Source organism: Nothobranchius furzeri, chromosome 1 (genome assembly GCF_043380555.1).
Source record: "Nothobranchius furzeri strain GRZ-AD chromosome 1, NfurGRZ-RIMD1, whole genome shotgun sequence".
Lineage (NCBI taxonomy): Eukaryota > Metazoa > Chordata > Actinopteri > Cyprinodontiformes > Nothobranchiidae > Nothobranchius > Nothobranchius furzeri.
In genome coordinates, this window is record NC_091741.1 from 58,373,615 (window position 1) to 58,396,818 (window position 23,204).

At 41.0% G+C, this 23,204-nt stretch overlaps 1 protein-coding gene across 5 annotated transcripts in view; it reads left to right on the forward strand.

Annotated features, from left to right (window-relative positions):
- osbpl8 (oxysterol binding protein-like 8) overlaps nucleotides 1–23,204 on the forward strand; it is a 111,408-nt gene that overhangs the window by 13,367 nt on the left and 74,837 nt on the right. For 4 of the 5 annotated variants that reach the window (XM_015955534.3, XM_054739531.2, XM_054739532.2 and 1 more), the window contains exon 2: nucleotides 16,803–16,900. In XM_015955534.3, the coding sequence (XP_015811020.3) occupies nucleotides 16,856–16,900 (45 nt within the window). In that variant the 5' untranslated portion in view covers nucleotides 16,803–16,855. Of the gene's footprint in view, nucleotides 1–4,697; nucleotides 4,822–16,802; nucleotides 16,901–23,204 lie in introns of those variants that run through there. The other variant, XM_015955542.3, reaches the window with a different exon arrangement.

A 23,204-nucleotide genomic window follows, 5' to 3' on the forward strand; every position in this document is an offset into this window, starting at 1 on the left:
GTTTCCCAGTGCTCCCGTTCATACTCCAGAGTCATGGGCTCAGCTGCAGCTCTGTGAGAATCGCACAGTGTGTTGCTTTTGATCAATGTGGTTGATGCCGTGGGATTGTTTTCTTTAGCCCTTGTTCTCAGAGATCATACTGCGTTTAGCAAGGATGTGATTTAGTGTTACAGACTTACATCATGGTCCTAAAACCATTTAAGCTTTAGACTTTTGATGAATCCTTATGTCAGATGCTGTATTCTGCTTCTCCAGAAATGGGGCATGTTGAAGTTGTCCCTTTGGGCCAACACAGCTGGTTCCTAAAGTCAGAGACTCTCTTGGTCAGCTTGCTTCCCACACCAAACCTTCCGTCAGGAATTTTGGCTTGACCTTTGACCCAGCTCTCACCCTGGATTCTCATGTCAGTTCTCTTGTTCGCACTTCCTTCTTCCATCTCAGGAACATTGCTAAGCTGAGTCCCATTCTGTCCCGCTCTGAACTTGAGACAGTTATCCACACCTTCATCTCCTCACGCTTAAACTAGGGATGCACCGATCAGGTTTTTTGCTGCCGATCACCGATACCGATATCAAAGAATGCTGATCACCGATACCGATCACCGATACCGATCACGTGGATTGGCCAGAAATTTTCTACAACATTATAATGAGTGCTACAAACTACATAATCTGGGAATAAAGGCAATGTAACATAATCTAAAATGGTCTGTATTAGGGTTGTCATGGTGTGAAAATTTAACCTCACGGTTATTGTGACCAAAATTACCACGGTTTTCGGTATTATCACGGTATTTTTTTTAAATGGGCTACATTTTCACACAATTAAATAAACCCTGTATGTCAGGAAATATTGTCCACAGTTTGTGTCTAAATTTAGCCTAAAATGTATTATTTTGTAATTATGTTGTTTATTTGTTTACATTTTTTCCCTTTAGTCTTTAAAATACTAATATTTGCCCATAACTTCTTATTTTATGTCTGTTTGATGTCATCATTTTAAAAATATTAGTTCAGATGATACTCAGTACTCAAGCAGCCTTCTAATCAGATACTTTTTTACCCTTACTTGAGTAATAAAGCCCATATCAAGAAAATATTGTCCTCGGTTTGTGTCCTTCCAGTGAGCTTTGCAGATGTGGGAAAATGTCATCAGGCAGTAATCATTGTTAAATTCATAATTATTCTCAGAGAGAGACCAACTCTTATCTGCCCCTGGGAGCCCCGTAATGCATAGCGTCATTTCAACATGGGGGTGTCCGAGACACGGTTTATATGCAGGTAGCGGCGCTGCGGCTGCTTTATATAGCGACTTGTTGCATTCTCCCTCAACCCAAATCCTCGGATCACGCATTTTAGCTAAAACGCTAACGTTAGCTTGCCTTGCGTTGACTGCAGAGTTGTGGGTGATGATCACACAGATGTGTCATGAGATTTGAAGCGTTGCTGCCTTTCACAGACACTTTTTCTGCATGTGCTACAAACAGGATAGCCGCCCGTCTTCTATAAACTCCCTCGGCATTCTTCAAATATCTAAAATATGCCCGTACTTCCGACTTTGTCTTCTTTGAGGGATAATAAATGTCCTCCTGAGCGCTGCCGTCTCCTCCTTTGACCATTATTTCAGCTTTAGCTTCAAGAAAGTTTTGGTTGTAAACAGCAAAGCGCGCATGTGCTGCCTGCAACTTCAGCAGATGATACGGTGGCTGGTAAGGGTCACCGCACCTGCACCGCAGCCACGGTAAACCCACCAAGATAATATAGTTTTTTAAAAAACAAGACAGTTATTATTATTATTGTCAACTTTTTTTTTTACCGGGATTTACCGCTACACTGGTTACCATGACAACCCTATGGCTGATCGGTCTGCTTTGATCTATTTTGAAAATTCCGATCAAAACCGATAGGGGCGCTATCGGCCGATTACGATCAAATGCCGATCCATCGGTGCATCCCTAGCTTAAACTACTGTAACTCTCTTTTCACGTGTCTGAGCAGAACCTCCCTGAACCGTCTACAGGTGGTTCAGAGTGCCTGTGCTCGGCTTCTGACCAAGTCCTCCAAACACACCCACATCACCCCGCTTCTCCTCCAGCTTCATTGGCTGCCAGTCAACTTCAGGGTTCATTTCAAGAACCTGGTTCTGGTCTATAGGGCCTTACATGGACAAGCACCATCTTACATTGGTGATCTTCTTAGTCCCTACACCCCCAGCAGGTCCCTGAGGTCCAGTGATCAAAGCCTACTGGTTGTGCAGCACCAGGCTAAAGACCAAAGGTGACAGATCATTTGCTGCTGTGGCCCCCAGACTCTGGAACTCTCTCACCCTGAGCCTGAGATCAGTGGACTCATTCAAAAAGCAGCTGAAGACTCACTTGTTCAGGCTGGCTTTTGTATGACCTTCTTCACCACTCTCTCTTTATTCTGCTCTCCCCACCTATTCCACCTTCCTCAGGATCCACTGATTTCCCTCTTTCCTATTCACTCTCTCTCTTTTTTGTTAACATTTTTTAATCACAATTGTCTATTTTTTGCTCATTTTAAATATATTTTAAACCATTTTCTAAATTCTTTTTTACAGTTTTACATTTTTTGTTTTTGTGAAGCGCCTCGTGATTTTTATCTTGAGAGGCGCTATAGAAATGATATTTTCTTCTTTCTTCACAGATAGAACAAGGTGTTTAGTTTGACATTGTAAAGATTGACGGCCTCTGTGGAGAAGTGTTTTTGGTTTTCTAGAAATGCATCTCTATAAATAAGGCTGTACATTTACTTGCATTTTATTTAAACGCTTAGCGCTGCTGGCGGCTCATTACACCAGCCCTCTTTGTGGCAGCACACCTCCCGTTCGGCCGTCGTTGGGGGGTGCTACGCACAGGGTTCGGGGGCCACAAAGAGGGGGCCCGTGGGCCGCCTATTGAGGACCACTCCTCTATGATTTTTAGTTACTGTATGAAAATATTGATATACTTAAATATGATATTTTGTGTTATGACACTGATTTGATATTCAAAAGCAGCCTATAGATATTTTGAGAATTTCCATGCAAACATTTACTCTAGTTGTCCGTTTGTGTGGTGCAATTCAAACTCCGACTGCTAGGTGGCAGCAGTTTTATCATGTTTTCCTTCTGACAAAACCATGAGATCTCGTGATAAAACTGGATGTATCTTAGAAGCGTCTGGCCCGAGTTTCTAATTAATTTCAGTTTTAAAAATTAAAACTATCGTCTGGCGCTTAATGTCACAAAATATCGTCAGATCGCCAGATTCTTACCAATACACAACCTCTACATACAGTTCTAAAAACGACACCATTTTAAGCTCATTCACTCTTTTTTTGGACCTCTGGGCATCCATAGAAGCTATTTTCTGCATTTTTTTATTTTAGGTTCTAATCGTTTTATACCAGCCAATATGATTTGCCACTTAACACCAAAACAAAATGTTAGGACTTAGTTTAGAGACGTAAAAACATTAGTTTTGTAGTGCAAGTGTTTGATTTTAGAGTTTGAAGTTGCAACTTCAAACTAAAAATGTGGAATTGATTTGGGGAATTAAAGTTTGTAAGGTGGTGACTTGAGGTTGTTTGATTTAAGAAACACAATATTTAGTGAATTGTTTTGTTAAAAAGATCAGGGCGGTGCTTGGTTTGGCTGTTCAGGGAGCCTCTCATTTGGACTGCTCTCCCCTCTCACTGGGCATTTGATACTGGCTAGTCTAGCTGATCTAACTAGTACCAGTTTGGAGCCCTTTTAGCCTTGACAACTGCGTTAATATCTTGTGACAGTGTTTCAGCAAGGTGTTGGAAACGTTCCCCAGAGGTTCCAGTCTTCAATAACATGATACCATCTCAATGTTGCTGCAGATTTTGCCGGCTGCACATCCCAGAAGTTATGGATTGGATTAACACTTGGTGACTGGAGACCACTAGAGTCCATAGAACTCATCATCTTGTTTAATAAGTTCATGGACCAAGAAAAGAGATGCTATTCTGCTTGGTTAGAGAACCACTGCATATTTAAGCTGATGTTGCCTGCGGTCTGTCCATTCTCCACTGACATCATCCAGCATCAACAAAGTATTCATTCACTCATTTGCTGCTCACAGGATATGTTCTCTTTATTGGACCGTTCTCTCTATACCCTAGAGGTGGTTGTGGGTGAAAATCCCAACAGATCGGCAGTTTCTGAAAAACGCAGACCAGGATATCTGTGCCATGCCACATTCAGAGTCACATAAATCTTTTTTCCTCATTCTGATGTCCAGCTAGTCCTCTTCAACACGTCTAGATGCATAAACGTATCGAGCTGAATATTATAGAGCAGGTTTATAAAGTAAAGTGTACTTTTTATTGTAAAAAGTATAGTACCTTGGACCAAAAGCACATATAGATGTAGAAGTGTTGTGTCTAAAGTTTTGGTATTAATAATAGTTTTATGGACATTTACTTAGGATTGAGAAAAGGGTATGTAGATGTCATGTACTCTTCTGTCATCACACACACACACACACACACACACACACACACACACACACACACACACACACACACACACACACACACACACACACACACACACACACACACACACACACACACACACACACACACACACGCATGCAATGTGGTGGAGCGCTCACTGCTGCTCCGTCGCTGACACTAGCAGACTTGCAGCACTAGCTTACATTTCAGAAAAGGAGGGAGGAGAAAAAAAAGGTGATGTCATCTTGAGGGTCTGTCTCTGTCTCTCTCTACCCGTCTCTTAGGCTCCGTTGTGGGACATGATGTTGCTTTCTGCTGCTTGCGATGCGGGAGATTGGTAGGTTTCTGTTCGGTGCTCTGTCATCTTGCTGTGCACGTGCTAGCTTTGCTGGACCGAGTCTATCTGCGAGTCTGTGTGATGTGTTTTAGTTTACTCACTCTCAGTGTGGAGGATTATAATCTCTTTGTAAATCTGTGGGTGATGGCTTATTTTAGTTGATTTAGGAGGTGAGTTTGATGTTAAGATGCAGGTAAATTAGGTGCTGTAGATACTTTCTGTACAGCCTCTTGATGTGAACTGATTTATGATATTATCTGTTCTGGACTGAGATTAAGGTCTGACTAATGTTTCCACACAGCTGCTGTTTGAATCCGTCGTGTAGGAATGTAATAGGAATCATCCTTCAGATTTTCTTTAAGGTCATTCTTAGGGCACAGCAGCTCCACTTGTGACCTTTGTCCTCTTAACTTCCTTTGATGTCCACAAACCTGTCAAAATGGATTTGGTTAGCTTGAGCTTAGTGCTGGCACTTCTGCCTTCTATTTCTTTCTCATTTACCTGTTATGCAATGGCATTGCATTCACAAACCTGCATTTATTATTCCACTGAAGCTGCATGCGTCATATGCATTTCATTTTGTAGTGCTGTAGAGGAACTGTTTGCCTGCTGATGTTTCTTTCAGTGTTTGTGACGGGGAGCGTTTGTTCTGTGTGCTGTGAGTCAGTATTCAGTTAAAATCTGAGACAGCAGTGCACTTCCCTTGTCACTGGACGGAGCATGACAGAGTTCCCACTGTGTCCTTGACGCTCTGTGAGCCCTTTTAAATCCTCCTCCACCTGATCAGCATTCTGATCCGCCGGTGTGATGAATCAAATAAAAGGATGTTAGTGAGCACTGAGTCAGCTCTCTGGGTCAGAAAGCGTTTTCAGGTTACTGGGTAATGCACCTGCTGGTGCTCTGCCTGCATTTGTCCCACAGTATAATCATTGTATAACGGAGTGACTAAAGCTTGATAAAAGTTATTTAATTTTGTATATTCATTGGCTTTCGTTGGCTTATCTGTGTTCGGGTCGTACCGGCATTAGCCTCAACAGAGAGGTCTAAACCATCCCCTCCCAGTAACCTACACCAGTTCCACTGCTGGGACCCCAAAGACGTTTAGTTGGAGCTTTGAGATATTCTATCCAGTATGACCCAGTGCCTTCCTGTTGGCAGGACTTGCCTAAACCCACCTGGGATGCGTACAGCAGGCATTGTGATTTTATTCCTGAACCACCTCAGCTTCCTCCTCTTGATGTGGAAGAGCAGCTACACTACTCCCCAGTCCTTCTTAGAGCTCCGAGCTCCTCAACCTTTTTCTAAGATCGATTCCAGTCTTAAATGGTATTTATGAGATGTTTTATCAGCCATTACCCAAAGCCCATGATCGGTAAATTGAGAAGTTGATATTTTATAATGGTGTGTGTGTGTCCATGTTAAATACTTTTATTCCCTGAAGCACGGAGCTGGAAATTGCACATTTAAAAGGTTAAAGGGTAACACTTTACTTTAGAGGTCCCTGTATTAACATTAGATAGTGCATTATTAAGCATTAATAAACTATTAAATAAAGTAGTTCTTCCGTGAGAGCTGCTGTTTCTTACCAGTATCAGCTGATGGAGGGCTCTAGTTTCAATGCGCCGTTCGTGTCAGCAGACACGGTAGGGTCGGGAGGTGGGTTGGCCATGACGTTTAGCCTGGTGGGTGGCCAAGCAAAGCCTGGCGGCCCGCCAGGTTTGTAAAGCGCTGGGGGAAACCCTGCATTAGTAAAGAGATTCTTTCTTTATTAATGCTTAATAATGCATTAAATAACAATATTAAAGGGACCGTTAATGTAAAGTGTTACTTACTATTTTTAATGTACTTTTCCTGATTGGGGACGACTAGTTGGAAAAATAAAACAGCAAGAAAATATACAAATTTTCACCTGAAATCACACTGAATTACGATCCATTTAGGGCTGGGCGATATGACGATTTTAGACCGTTTTACGATCTACACATCTGACGGTCTGTCATTTTTGAGAGACCCTTTTATCACGATTCACAGCTCTGCTGTTGAATTTCTGCCTCTGAATGAAAAGGGAACTTACCTCAGGCGAATGACACGCCTTTGTTTGACCCTTAACCAATCAGAGTGTGTCATAGTAATATATCAATGCCCCACTTGTTTTCACCTGTGTGTGAACAAACATGGCTTCGGCCGCGGCTGAGAGCGACAACGAGGTTTTCGTTCCGGAGAGGAACGCCTCGTCCATTATATGGAACTGGTTTGGTTTTTCACCAGATGACAAAGAGCAGCGAAATGTCATTTGCAAAGTTCGCAAGGAGAGCGTCAAGGCAAGTGATGGCAACACCACAGACTTGTTTAATCACTTGAAAAGAAGGCTTCCCAAACAATACAATGAGAGCCAGCTGGCAGCTAAAGCTAAAAAGCCTGCGGCTGCAGCGGCTAGTGCTTCTTCCAGGCAGCAAACGCTAACAGAAACTCTCACAAAACTCACTCCTTACCACAGAGACAGCAGACGATGGAACAGCGTGACAGATGCAGTGACGTACCACTTGGTTAAAGATTTGTGTCCCGTGCGAACAGTAGGAGTGGGATTTAAGAAAATGATAAAAACATTGGAGCCGCGCTACGAGTTTTCCAGCCGCAAGTATTTTTCGAACACCGCCGTTCCACGCATGTACGCTGAATGCAAAGTAAGAGTTGCAGAAAATATTCAGAATGCGCAGTTTTTTGCTACCACAAGCGATCTCTGGTCCAGCCGCACATCAGAGCCGTATTTGAGCTTAACTATCCACTACATGAGCAACTGGGAGCTACATAGTATTTTGAACAAGTTAATGTTTGCACAATACGTTTGCAATTGACATGTTTGCACTTTAAATATGTTTACGATTTTAATTTATGTTAAGTTACTTGAAAAACGAGAAAAACTGATTTTTGTAATTGTTTCTCTCAGGGCTTTTATCATCTCTGGTGTGAGTTTAAAATATGTGTGTTAGCACTGTGTTGATTATCCCTAATATGAATAAATGTTTATTTATTCAATGTTTCTCTTCTTTAATACGCAATTGAAGTTATGCTATTCATGGATAAAAAATCGTGATAAAATTGAAATCGTGATAAAATATTGGAAAAATCGTTATATTCTATTTTTGCCATATCGCCCAGCCCTAGATCCATTAGACTTTTACGAAAAGGTTTTATTTGTGGCCAGGTCATGGAGGGTGTGACACAACTACTATTGTCATGCAGATCTGTCTTACATTCTGGTTTTGTATGGTGGACGGTCTTCCTTTTACATCGCATGCTAAAATGTTATAAAACTGCCCTGCTGTACTCTGGTCTGTATGTGCAGTCTTTAACGTACAGTAGTGAGCACAGCTGATGAACTGGTATTGTAATGTGTAATTATAAGCAAATTTCCCCACTGTGGGATCAATAAAGTCTATTCTATTCTATTCTATTCTATTCTATTCTATTCTATTCTATTCTATTCTATTCTGCACAAACTAACTAAACCAACAGATCTTATCTGTTTCCACAGTCTAACAGGAAAAACAAACAAAAAATCCTTAAATAAACCGCAATCATGACTTGAAACAACCCCCCCCCCCCACACACACACACACACGGGCTATCTACAACAGATATGATACTTGTTGGTATGATCCTGGTTTTTGAAGGACCTTCTTTACTATGTAGGAAACAAAAACAGATACAGTTTTATTTGTTTTATTTTGCCTCTGTGCACTGCTAGTCTCATAGTAAAACATCCTGTTTAAGGCAGCCCTTGCTAATTTGGCTTCCTGTTCTTGTCATAGAAAACCAGTTTCTTAATAAGATGCTATCAATGCAGCTGCAATAGCAGCTTCTACAAGTTATTAAAAATGTTTTTAATTCAGATTAGCACCTGCAAGTGACCTCATTTCTGTTTCTATTTCTACATGTGCAAAATTAGATTCAGTACTTTTCTTGCTAGAGGGATACATAGTGGTTCTTTTGAACCTACTCTTTGGTCTAGCAGCACGTTGCCTAAGAGCTTGGTTGATTAATATTCAGAACTCCCTGGCCTACATGGTTTAATTTTCTCTAAAGATGCCCTCCCCTGAACACATCACTGAACTAGGGCTCTCAAAAGATTACTTTGGACCAGGTTCCTTTCCCCTGCTCTTTTTTTTATTTCCAACCCATAGAGACCATTTATGAAAACAATGTTTCCCTTCATTCCTGGAATAACATACAGACTAAATCCTTTATCAGACTTCTTAATCAGAAACAGATATTTGGAACATGCTAGAATAGTGTGTGGTTTTACTGATGTGTACAAGTGGACTCGGAATAGAGAAGTACAGGTGACATTTTAACAATAGTTCCACATTTAGTCTTGGCATGGTGTTGCTTTTTAATTGTTCAACCTGTTTTTTTGAAGGAAGGAGACAGAATTTTTTTTATATTCAGGTGTTGAACCACTACACCTAAATGATTAAGATTTTTAAAGTCTACAGAGTTTCCCCAGCATCTTATACGCTTGGTGGGTCATCAGGCCTTGAGTGGCCCTCGCCGCCAGGCTAAGCCCCCTTCCTGCGGCCACAGACGACACACAGTAGCGAAATAATCTGTGCACACAGCTGATTAAAACAGGACTGCACTTAAAACCAACATCTAAACTAAACCCACCATGCAGCAAATTAAAAAACATGATAGATGCTAAAGAGGTAGATTAAAGATATTTACTTTGGCATTTGACAGTGATTCAGTACAGGTGTGAGGAACGTGAGGGTGTTTAACTGATGCAGATGCGATGTAGGTGCTGTGGTCACTTTTATACTGTTGAAAGTGTAGGGATTATCGATTATCAGCAATACCAGAAGATAGTAACGGACATTGTTATTGACTCAAATAATGGTGCTAGCCTGGCCTGCCAGACTCCTCCTCTGTTTAAATCTGCACAGAGAAAGGGTCTGGGAACTCTCCTATTCAAATAACCCCACCCTGTGAGAATTCTAACCGAGCCAATCAGCGGTGAGTAACGTACGTCACACACCATAATGTCGACGAGTTTGTCATAAACGTGACTGAAGCGGAGTCTGCTGCGGCTCTTTCCTCTGTTCTAAATGACTTGGACACATCTTTAAAACAACAACAAGTAGAAGCGCTAAAAGCCTTTCTTCTAAAGAAAGATGCTTGCACCGGCCGTGTTCGAGACGAGCCAGTTCTGCGCAGATTAGATCACCGGTGATCGGCATGCAGTGCATGCCAGTTAGATTTGTGTCCTACTTGACGCCGACTTGTTCTGACATCATGCATACGTAGGCAACGATAACCTCGTGAGATCAAGGCGGCTGCAGATTTTGGAGCAAGGCGCTGCATTTGCTCTCCACCGGCTGCAAAACCTAGGGCATGACGGGAAACACTCTCACCTGATCTAAGATCTGATTGGTTAGGGCTGGGGGTAAACGATTATTTTTAAAACGATTATTCTGACGATTATTTTATCGAATAGTCGACTATTCTAATGATTATTTAGACAATTAATCTAATGATTATTTTTCTATTGCACAGTTAATAAAAACCGAAAAATCTCTAATAAATTCCTCAAAAAAATTGATAAATTGTTACTGTAAGAGAATAAACACTACAGGCCTTCCATTTTGTATAACACTGCTTTTATTGTGTTGCGGTTGGTTATGTTCTGGTGACGTGTAGAACTTGGGAGTGCAGGCTGCTGCCTGAGAGGTGGTTGGAGACGGAGTGTCTCCATGCTGCTTTGTTTTGGTCACTTATGTGCGTGAGGCGAGTGGTGTTACGACCCTTCCTGGGGAGTTTGGCTCGTGTGCAAAAAGGAAGGGACAATAACACGAGATTTAAAAGTTTAAATGATGATCAGGTTTATTTACAACTACAAAAAATCATAAATCTTTCCATCCACAGGTTGGGAATAATAAAACTAATTCTGCCTGTGGGGAATTAAAACAAAAGTACAAATAACTAGGAATGTCCCACTGGGCAAAGATTACTGGGTTCTGGACCAAAATAAGGATCTCCTAAGGTCCAAACTCTAAACTGGGTGGTCAAGCCAAACTCAAGGTGATATCTTAAACGAAACCAAAACCCCACAACACTCGAAATGTAATAAAAGGAAGATCTACACCACAAAAAAGATGAACTCTAAACCAAAACGTAACAGCTTATCCAAACGCAAGAAGCTGTTAGCGAAAATGCTAACAGTAGCTTTACCAACGTTAAGTTCAAGTTAACCAAGTTTAAATAAACCAAAAATACCCAGCAGCAAACAGGCCACGGAGGAGAGACTGCTACCACCAAAACAGCTCTCCTAATGTCTGAAAGAAGCTCCCTTATGAAGGGAGAAACGCTCCCGGTGATTTTCTACATCTGCGGTAGAGACGAAGCAGCACATCTGACCTCGGAAGTTGTTGTCCGTTGCCGGGAGACGAAGGCGGGCTAAACAGGAAAGGAATCTAGTAGCGGACGGACGTTGTTCCCGGTCTTCGGTATTTGGTGGAGATGTTAGTGAAGGCGGAGAAGAGGGTGAGCTAGAGGAAAAACAGGCAGATTCCTCTTCTATTTACAAACTCCTGGGGATGCAACAAGTGGGCGCGGTGCGTCGACTACCGGATCCGACATCGACAAATTTTTAGAATCGAGCAGTCGACGTCATCGAGGCTTCGCTACAGCCCTATGATTGGTTCACATTCTGATCCAAACATCCGGTGGTTGAACATGAAATGTTAGTTAGTCACATGTATTCTGTAAATCATGTAACGTTGATGATGACTACTATATAGGCCATAAAGAGAAATGTGATTTGTGTTCTTTTGTCACGTTTCCTATGAGCACACTAAAACTACAGCTGATAATCATTACTTATTATTACAGTCATATCTTCATGTACATTATATGATATCCACAAGCATGTGAGGATGTGTTTCGGTTGCGAACAGGCACCAGAATTAAAAATAAAAATTAAACAAATAAGAACGCTAACACAATATCTTCATCCATCATCATTTGGTGGGGATTTTTGTCATTTGTTTCCTAATTGGACCCTTTTTTATGCAGCTCTTTTTTTTTTTTGGCTCAGTAGAAAAACGGTTCAAGCAGCAGCATTTCCGTCTTCCAGTCCACACATTTAGTATTCCCAGAGCGTTTGCCCTCCACCTCGAGCAATGACTCATTGTTGTTAGCTCACTGAACTCTGTGGGACATGTTAAACTGTGCCAGCTTGTGGGAAGGTTGCATTTTTGTGAACATAATTAGGTAAAGTGTTTGGCCTGGTGTTACTCAAGAACTCTTTTCAATAAAGAGTTTAATCACTCTGAAGCTTTTCAGTTTGATGCAACTTAAGAAGATGTTGCTAAAAGATATTACTCATCTTTAGTTGTAAATGCACACACAAAAAAATAAGACTTTTGATGAGTCATTCAAGTGTGTGAACATTTTGGCAACCTTTAACGATGAACAGAACAAAAAAATGTACATTTCATCAAACCATATTTTTGAGATATGTTCACTTTTAGATCCACGGCTCAGTTCTGTAGTTTTGATTTATGCACTTTACACCAAACAAGATCAATTCTGTTGTTAATTTATTAAAAAGAAACCTCCAAGAACGTCATTCTTTATATGAATAATATACTAAATAATACTATGTGAATGTCGGGGTGGCCGTGGCTGCCTGGGGAGGGACTGCTTCTTACAGATGGTAAGGAGGGGTCAAATGCGGAGAACAATTTCCTCAAGAGGATCGATGTAGTAAACTAATTATTATTGTTATCATTATTATTATTATTATTATTATTAGTAGTAGTAGTAGTATTATTGATGATGATAAAACTTACAGGTACCATATCCTTTATCCAAAAACAAGTCATCTGGAGGTTGGTGATCACTACATCTTTTAAATTTTTTTCTGATTCTGAAGAGGAATACTCACCCTAAGATACTCATCCAGTGCACAAACATTACCCGAAGCCTATTTCACCATGATCAGGACATGATGGATGTAGAAAGGATGGTAAACACTGCTAATAGTGACAGATGTAGCAGGATTATAAAGGAAGAAAAAAAAATCTGCCCGCAGCGCACCTCCTAGAGAGCAGGGGTGGGAGGGGGTGGGGGGTGGGGGGGGGGGGGGTTGCACACATTCTGCTGCTGTTTCTCACCAGTATCAGCTGATGGAGGGCTTTAGTTTCGTTGCGCCGTTTGTGTTAGCGGACACGGTAGGGTCGGGGAGGGGGGCGGGGCATGACGCTTAGCCTGGCGGGTGGGCCACCAGGCTTATAAAGCGCTGGGGGAAACCCTGCTCTGTGTTTGCTTTTCCTACATTTGACACAGTTGGTGGGGCGACAGTGGCAGAGGAGTTGTGTCTGCCCCTCAATCAGAAGGTAGCAGATGAGGTAGCAGTCTGTCACTTCTCTTGTGTCCTTGGGCAAGACACTTCACCCTCCTTGCCTGCTAGTGGTGGTTTGAGGGACCGGTGATGTCAACTGTATGGCAGCCTTGCTTCTGTCAGTGCACCCCAGGGCAGCTGTGGTTATATTGTAGCTCCTTATCACCAGTGTGTAAATGTGTGTGTGCGTGTGTGATTGCCTTGTTTGTTTGTAAAGTGCCTTGGGGGTTCATGGACTCTAGAAAGTACTTGTAGACCATTCAGTCAATTCCTGATCTCATCAATGACAAAAATTTTAAATATTACAGAAGAAGAAAACCAAATTGACCACCACTAGCTTTTGAACAATTTCCCCACAACATCATGTGTATTTGTCTTGTGGTTTTTATTTTTAAATAATTTGGACCCTAAACGTTCTGTTCTTGTCCTCATACTAGGCTTGTTAATGCACAGCTTCAGAGCACTGAGTGGTCCCAGATGAAATTACTGTTTTTGGTAATCAAATTAACGCTCTCCGCAAAGAGGATAAAGCCGGCAAAATCTAATAATGAACATTTATTTATTCAGACAAAGGTCAAAACTTTATTAGATTTTCCTCTTTTTGTTAAACAACACAGCTTTGTTTTAAAACTGCCCTCTAAATAAAGACATTTACCTCAAACCACTGAGCAATGGTCAGCGCTATTTAGTTCAAAAGCTTCTAAATGAGGACCACAGGCTTGACAAACCGTAATAAAAGACCCAGATCGTTCTTCTATATAATTATGGCTTGTTCACTAGATAATGGTATCAGGAATTAATCCAGAATACCAGCATCTCTTTCTTTCTGTTAAAAAAACACCTTCGTAATCCCAGTGGGAACTGACATCTTGTAGTTACTGTTCAGAGCCATTGTGTGTGGTTCTAGCTGTGGGCTGGAAGGACCTTCTTTAGGACTCTGTAAGGTTGGGCAATTGGACAAATTAATCTACCAATGGTGATTGTTCGAGCCCTTCGCTGATCTTTTTTATGAGCAATGCTTTTTTTAAATTGCGTATACATTGGTATTGTTGTTTGGACTTACACACTTCTACATTCAATCATCATCTTTTTTTAAATCTGTAATTCCAATGATGTGGCAATCAAGGATGCAACCATAACTGTAGACCCGTGTTGTATTTGTCAGCCATAAGAATGATCATGATTGGTGGAGCACTCTGCAATGCGTGTCAGGCCCAGAACATCTAAACATCTCCTGCACTAATATATCTCCCATTAACTCTTTTTGGACTGTTTGATATTGCTTGAAAAACATTCATACCCTAACTTAGCAATATGTGCTGCAGCTGGTCTGATTAAACCTTTGACTGAAGACATCTCACTGTCCTGTGAGGAGGGTGTTTAGAAGTTTCCCATCATGTTCTTCATTTTATGAAAACCTTTTAGCATTTGTAAGCCATCCCTATAATGCCATATTTGTAGTTTTTTAGCAGAAGTATCTTTTGTGACAAGGGACAAGGTTTTGCTTTAAAAAAAGTCTACTCTTCTACAAACATTGCTCACTCTGAAATGGAACGTACACTTTTGTTGAGTCTTGTAGCACATTTGCTGAAATATAATTTCCAGATCAATATGTGGCTCTTACATTGCATTAACTAAATCAATATGAGCCTTTTACAACCCAGTTTCCCGACTCTGCACTAAGCTAATATTACAAGTTCATGAGTTGAAGAAACTCAGGGGATCAAAGCTCTGGATGAATGTTTTCCATAAATGTCAGGCCACACTTAATGCTAAAAAGTCACATTTTAACATTTAACATCTAAGCTGTAAACCTTCATAGCCATTCCATGGCAAATTACCCCAATGATGCATAATGCTATAAGTATGACCTCAGGTTGGTCCTCATCTGAAAGACATTGACACAGATCAGTTACCACGGTACTTGAATGTTTGCTGTAATTGTGAAAGCATTTTTGAACAAACATTTGCAGACAGGCAGCCACTCCACCCACAATAATCCCCTTAAGCATTGAGTACCGTAAATCCTCTAATACAGGCCCGGGCCTGTATTTGACTCAAGCTCATCAAGCTCCAGGCCTTTATTGGAAGGAGGACCAGAATTAGAGGCAGGCCTCAATTTCTATTTGAGCAAAATGAACTAATGGTTCGCTGGAGTTTTTGACAATTAAGTTAAACACATTTCTTTTAACAACGGTAGTTTCTGCTTCACCTTGTTTCTTAGCATATCATATCCTGGATGACTGATCCTTCATCCTACCATTTTTTTCTGTTTTGGTTTCACGAACAGCTTTGGAGAATGTGGATGCTTTTTAAATACAAACCATTAGTTCCTGTTGTTGAATAAAACACATTTCCTAAACAAACAGATTCTCTAATGTAGTACAAAGATCTACAGGAAGTATTCTCACTTCCCATTTGCTCTAGTGGAGCAGCTAAGTGGCAGGATGTTCAGCCTCTTTCAGGATAGATAAAGGCTAAAAACGGTGTCATGCTCCAGTAGTTCTCCAGGGAAAACAAGGTGAAGGCAAACAGAAGAGGATTCGTTGAATAACATTTTCTGGATTTCCTGGAGATGTTGGATGACAGGACAGCTGATTCTCCCCAGCTCCCAGTAAAATAGTGGTTTTGTTGAAAACTAGAGGGTTGACTAGAAAGTAAAGGTGGAGGATGGCGAGCCGGTCTTTACAGCAATAAATAATAAATGGCCTGTATTTGTATAGCGCCTTCTTAGGGTTTTACAACACCCCCAAGGCACTTCACAACACAATCAGTCATCCACCCATTCACACTGTGAGACTGCCGAACACAGGAGCCACCACTCCCTCTGACCACCACCAGCAGGCAAGCGGATTAGTGTCTTGCCCAAGGACTCAACAACAGAATTCTCTGGCAGGAGCCAGGATCGAACCAGCAACCAGAGGCCGACCGATAAGTTTTTTTATGCCTATGCCAATACCAATTTTTAAAGATTTTTGTTGCCGATGGTATATATCTAAAGCTATTAGGATCGATATTTATATGTTTTAGCAGCACATTTATTCTGAAATACAACTGAACTCTCACTGTGTGCAATATAAATTACAAAAGTCAATAAATCTCTTAGTATTTATATAATATATAAAACAAACTCAAAATATTAAAAAATAAAGGTTTGTTGGGGTCCTTCAGGTCCTTTCTTTAGTCTAGTAGTGGTGGCAGTTGGTAGTTGATTTAAAATATTTTTTGTTTTATTGGCTTTTAAAAATAATTTTAGTCGATGGCCAATATAGAAATATTTGAATATATCGGCCGGCCTCTATCTGCAACCTTGTGATTACTGGACAACCCACTCTACCTCCTGAGCTAATGCTGCCTCTATATAATGAAATACTAATAATATCCATAAAACATCTGTTTGTTTTAAGTCTATTGGCTGTGTAAAAATGACGTTGCAGATTTGTTTTTAAAGCTATGGGAATTCAGATGACACCCTGAGCTTAAAAATATTTTCAAACTACCTCAGAGGTTCTCAAGTTCAAGTTTAGACACAGTGCTCATTTCTAAGCTTTCGTAACACTTTGCTTTTTCCCCCAAACAGACATGAGATCATCAGAACAGCGTGGATTGGCCTGACTCTGGTTTAACATAGCCATGGAGTCTTCCTCTGAGTCGCAACAGGAGCCTGAGAAAACTTTGGTGAGTATGCTCAGACCTGCATGAACATGTCTAATTAGGTTTATTTGGACAGCTGGATTTTTAAAAAGCCTATTCTTGACTCTGAATAAGGCCAATTATTTCCTGCTCTGGATATTAAATAAACCTGGTAGCTTTTGTTTCATCAATGGAATAACTTCATTTATTTTTATTCGAACACACATGGCTAAAGTGTGTTTTTCTTTCAATAATTTGTTTGTCTTTCTGCTTTTCTTAACTCCTTGTTATATGACCTAATCACAATTTATTATTTAGTGATTACAAATATATAATTCCATAACAATATCCTAATTATCAAGGTTGTTGGAAAATGTCAACAAAAACACAGAAAGCTATTTCTCAGTTCAACTTAAAGGAATAGTGGAGGATCTTTTTCTTCAGGGTGGATCTTCTGAACCGTTGGTTTGCATAGAGCCTAATTTATACTTGTACGTTTGCATCGGGACGGGGGCACGCAACGCCATTATCCCTATGCGAGCCTGCTGCAGAGCCCTCGCAAGGACGGACAAAGTCGAGCTCTCTTTTCTAAACATCTGTCCGTCGAGATGGAGAACGCAAGCTTGTGATTGGTCAGGACACCGCTGTCCTTCTGTACCACAGAACAGCGCTACGCCCTCTGCTGTCCTGGCGGGGACTTGCTTTACAAAACTCCCCAGGAGACGGATAAGTATGAGGCAAATTGTCTCCGTGCTTGCATGTCTCCCCCTCATGGAGCTGACGGAGAAGTATAAATTAGGCTGAAGTGTGAATGATTCTGGTGAAGCTCTCACACACGGCCATAGTCGTACGTGCTTGATGCTGGGTTAGTTTTCATTTCCTGCACATTCTGTCTATTTAAAAAGTGTAGTGCCTGTGGGACATTTGAGACATGTATCTGTAGCTCTCAACTGTAGATTGATAGATGGCATGGAATTTTAAGATTTTTTTTTAGGATTCTGAAATCTTTTATCCTATTTTCTGTGAAGGGGCATGCTTTTAAATTGATTTATTTTAATGGTAAATAATTTCCAAAATGTCTGAATTTTCAAAATAGAAAAAAACCGTGACAACATCGTGATTGTGATTTAGCAAAAATAAAATCGTGATATGATTTTTTTTTCCATGTCGCCCACTCCCACTCTGAGGTCCAAACACAGAGTTTTAGAGTCATCTTCACTTGCACTGACCTTTTAAAAACACCACCACGAGGCGCGTGTGAGTTTAGCCTTCAGAGGGGGAAAATAAAAATAAAATGTTGACTGAGATGTGAGGAAAGCTCAGCTGTATTTGTTTTTGTTTTGCAATTGGAGCACAGCTTAGCACGGTTTTAAATAGCCTTTGATATTGTTTTAGGTAAACAAATGAAGCTCCACTTTAGCTGGCCACCACAAAGCTCTCCCTCTTTTCCTCCTTTATTTCTTGACAATAATAATTCTCTCAAACGTCTTGTGTCAAACTAGGCTGGAAATGGAATGTGTTTCCTGCTGCTATCCATGACATCACTGGCTCCGGAGTACTGCCTAAACTTTAATTATTGGCTTAAGGTGCTAATGTTGTCAGCTCACCATGGGCTTGTCTGGCTCAGTGAGACAGACTGGTGCTTTGCTGTATGTAGTTTAACTTCTCCCTCAGGGCTCGCGCTGGTCAGTGGAAGACTAATGATTAGGGCTCAGGTTGTGTTCATTCAACTTCCTCATTCCAAGGGAAGAGTTCATGTGGTTAAACAATAATATTTGAACAATTCAATAGGACCGGCTTTTGGCTACAGAGTACAATTTTCAATTTTTGTCTATTTTTGTGTGGTGATTTCTTAACTTTACTCCATTAACGCACATCAGATTGTGTCAAATGCATGTCCCAGCAACAGAAACCGAACATTTAGCACTCAAGTATTTAAAGTGTAAGATCTAGTCAGCAGCCTGAGCTAACCACCTCAGAAGATTCATGTCAGGTGTTTCCCTTTACGTTGACACAAACCTGTAAGATCTAGAATTTTGCTTCATATTCTCAGATATTATGTTTTAAACGTGTGGTTCAAAGGACTGGAGCAAGGAACTTCAGTACAAACAAATTAGGTATCAAAGACCATTTTTATTAAAACAGTTTACACAATAAGTGGGTGGTCTGGTAGCAACAACCCCCTTCATGCAAGTGTTTGTTGAGGATTAGAGTGCAGGGAGATATTTGGTCTACACAGATCAGAGTTTATTCCCACAAACGAATGTCTTAATGTCACCAGTTTACTTTATAATCATTTAAAAAAAACAGTTGTTGATTGTGAACACTCTTTATTGATTTCTGATTCATATTTGTTGAACCCAGCTCTAAATGGGAGTTGGAGATAACCACGATATACAAACACCACCTAAATGTGTAAAAAGTGTCGACGATGTTTGTGAACAGCTTCTCAAACCGTGTTTATTTGTTGAGTTGAGAACAATGACTGCGAGAGCAGCTCTTGTCCCGAGCCACTTTAACTTCATAATTGGTGATTGAAAAACTCATTTTTAAAGGTCTGCTTGAGCACACCTTCAGTTATTGACAAAGGGATGTTCTTCTATCCCTGCAAAGAGATGGCATCGCTTTACTACATGACTGGAAACAGGACGGTACAAGGACAGGACAATTTGATCACAAGTAGTGGGCATCTCTGACAAAGAAACACATGTAGAACTTGTGGTTTAAAGAACTAAGTGGCAAATATCAGGAGATAAACCAGCCTACCCCACTGTGTTTAATCTTAAAGTGACTGTGTGTATTTTACCTGGCGATAGGGGGCAGTTCATACCTAAATCTTTGCAAACAAGCATTATTTTTGTGTTCAAGTAAGACCTTATCAATGGATGGGCATTATGGTCAAAAATCCCTGGGAGTGCAACCTCCAGCAAAATAACGCACATCAGACTTCCATTCATCACTGGCACCAAGTGAAGAGGTAAATGTGTAAAACACCATGTTTATTATTGGTGAAAGTTTTGTAACCATTTGTTACAAATCATTAAATGTGTTTTGTCCTCACAGGCTTCTGTAGAAGGAAACATGGCATTCAATATAGCGTCGCCCAGAGACTTAGACCCGCTCCCATGTGTTTTAGAAACAGATTTTTATGGTTATATCAAACTGCCAATATTTTTCGACAACTGGGCATCTTTTCATTCATTTACAACAACATTTCTATGGATCTTTCCAGAGATTAATGGTAAAAACTACACATTGTCAATTTAATCTAAAAATGTGGTCTTGTCTCCACACAAACCCCTTCTGTCTGCTCAGTTCACAAATGAGTCATTCCTGAATTGTAATTCTCCGTTGGTATGGGCCTGACATGGGTATAGTAATAAAAGCAGATAACTGGGTGGAGAACGGCGCTGGTTGCACCACCCCCAGGCCTTCATGTTATAATGAAACACAATGAGATTGAGGGGGAGGAGAGTCACGTCCTCTCCTCTTTGACACTTCAAGTAGGAGTGAGTTTTAATAATATAATTTTTTGTGTCTGGCTCATTTCTTTCCCCACCTACTCCTCTCTATTGTCAGGGTTGAATAATCAATGATGATATTTTTAATTTGATTGGTTTGAAAGCTTCCATTATTATTTAACTTTGGAATCGTTTGGCTGCATTATGGACTTTTCATTAGTCTTAAGTCGCTTGGTATCACACATCAACGTGACTGGGATGGTATCAGGCTTCAGTGGGTGCTGCTGTTTGTTCAAAGGGCTTGATAACAGACAGGATAGCCCCCAGCACGAGATGAAAGACCTTAGGAAGCACACTAGGTGACTACTGCTTCTCACTGTCCTCTCAGACAGGTGATGCTTCAGAGAGCTTTTAGAAACCAGCGCACTTCTTTTTGATATCAGCCTGCTGTCATTAACGTACCAACTGTAGCAAAAAATTTTATAGGTTTATGTTTATCTTCCCTCCTGCTTAGTTCTTTCCCCCATTTAGGTTATTCATGGCACCTGTCTTCCCTCCGGATCTCACTCCTCACACCTGTCACCTTTGCCCCTGATTACCTCCCTCTGTGTTTAATAACCCTGTCTTGTCCCTCAGTTTTTGTCGGTTCATTGTCTAATGTCAGCGTTGCTTTGTCCTCTACAGATTTATAGTTCCTGGCTCACGAGTGAGCTTTTGGGTTGGTTTATTTTTGTCTATAGAACTTAAGTTATTCTTTGCTTAGAGTCCTACAGTCTTGGTTTTCCTAATAAGAAGGATTTTTATTTTAAACAACCTCTCCAGCCTTGAGTTGTGGTGTTCTGCATTTTGGGTCCAATCGTCCTGCGCTCGCAGCGTGACAACGCCTCTGTCCTGAGATTGTAACAAAATTATAAAGAAAATAAGAGTAGATTAAAAGTAAGCTGCAGGTGACGGTGTTGCTGCAGTTGGTACGTTAATGACAGCAGGCTGATATCAAAAAGAAGTGGGCTGGTTTCTAAAAGCTCTCTGAAGCACCACCACAAGGGGAGAACCTGGAGTGAGAACAGGAGGGGGCTGAGGACCAGAGGGACACAGAACATGACGGGCATATTTTTCACCAGTTGGTTGGTTCAAACACAGTCAAAACAAAGATAAACCACTTAATCTTCTTGTTTCATTTTTAAAAAAGAGACATTTATTTCTGACCTTGCTAACATTTCATGAGCTTGTCAGCATGGCTGCTCCATAATGGAAAATATCACAGTTACAATTGTTGTGGTCATTAGGGAAATCTATTATTTAACACAAGGCTTTGAGTTGGGAAACTCACTCCATTGATGCCGCCTCTTCAAGTGAGAGCACACCAGACAGCTCAAATCTTTAAAAGGTAAATCTTGGCTGACATCTTTGTGCATCTTTGGGTGGCAAAAAAACAAAACCCCAAAATGGCCTGCTGTCGAGACACAATGAAGACTTTCAACAGTTATGGGCTTGACACCGGGGAGGCGACAAAACAAAACTTTTCTCTATCGCTTTGATAACCTGACACGCGGGAGGCGACATGTGGCAGCAGCCAGCGGCAAAAGCCAGCTACACGCTCTGTTCCAGGGCAAATAGGGAGTCTTCTGTTGTTTTGATTGGCCGTCAGGTTGGAAGGAATTTGGGTTATTAAAACAGTTCAGAGTAGAAAAAGCAGTAGATGGGAAGCCTCATAAGGTTTTGCTAGAGTTAAGTGAAGTCTTACTTCTGACTTTACTTTATAAAATGAGAAAAATGCGTGAATGGGTTCATCCCATATTACAAACAGAAAACATTTTAAGAGAGGAACTTTAAATCTGTATTAAGTTAATCAAAGCCCATGTGAGATCTGAGATGATGAAAATCATTAGTCTGATTTGTTGGTCTCAGTCACAAATCTGCTGGGGAGACATTTATCCCCATTAATAGGAAGCACTGGACCTTTCAAATTAGAGGCTGTCAAAAGTCTAAAGGCCTCAGTTATTTTGTTTCAAGGAAAGGTGGGGCGATCTTTTCTGCTCTCTGTGACTGCCTAGCCAGTAAGTCTTGATTGATGTTACATCCCGGCTCGTGGGACTGCAACAAAAGGAGTAGGTCAGGACACAAGGTTAATGTTTAAGAGTATATTTTTTTTTATTAAAACCAAGCCTCTAAAAGGCCTCACCAAAAAAATGCCACACAGGCAAGAGCTACCAGAGGTGCTCCCTCTGATCAGCCTCAACTTCTCACCCTCCTGAGTCTCTCCAACTTGCACTTAGCAGCCTTTTTTGGCTGCACAGGTGCAGCCACTCATCAAAAATCCAGGCTACACACAGCCACACCAATAATAAAGCAGAAGGGCATCGGCAGAAACATCAGAAGCAGCCAATCAACTGGTTGCACTGGCACAGCAGTCCCTTAAGATGATGGGTTCTTGTTTTCTTCCATTAGCAGGGGTTGTAACAATTGATCAGTGTCTATTTATTTTAGGAAATGCTGACTGTTTGGGACACCTGAATCAGAAAGCAAAAGCAATGACTCAGTGGTTTTACAAATACACAGACTTGAATGTTTTAAAAAACATCTTCTCTAATTAAATACTCAGTCATAGGACTTACCATGAAACGAGCCTCACAAAGTCAGCGTATTTTATGCTTCACCGTCAGTTGGGTGACACGCAACGCCATTATATGTCGCTGCTCGGGCTCTCCAACAGGCTCGCAAGGACGGACAAAGTCAAGCTCACTTTTCTATACATCTGTAGAACGAGATGGAGAACGCATGCTTGTGATTGGCCAGGTCGACGCTTCCATTAAACTTGTCAACAGCACCGCCATTGCCCCCTCGTTGCCATTAGAGCTGGTGAGCGCATGAAGAGGTGGAGGAGAATG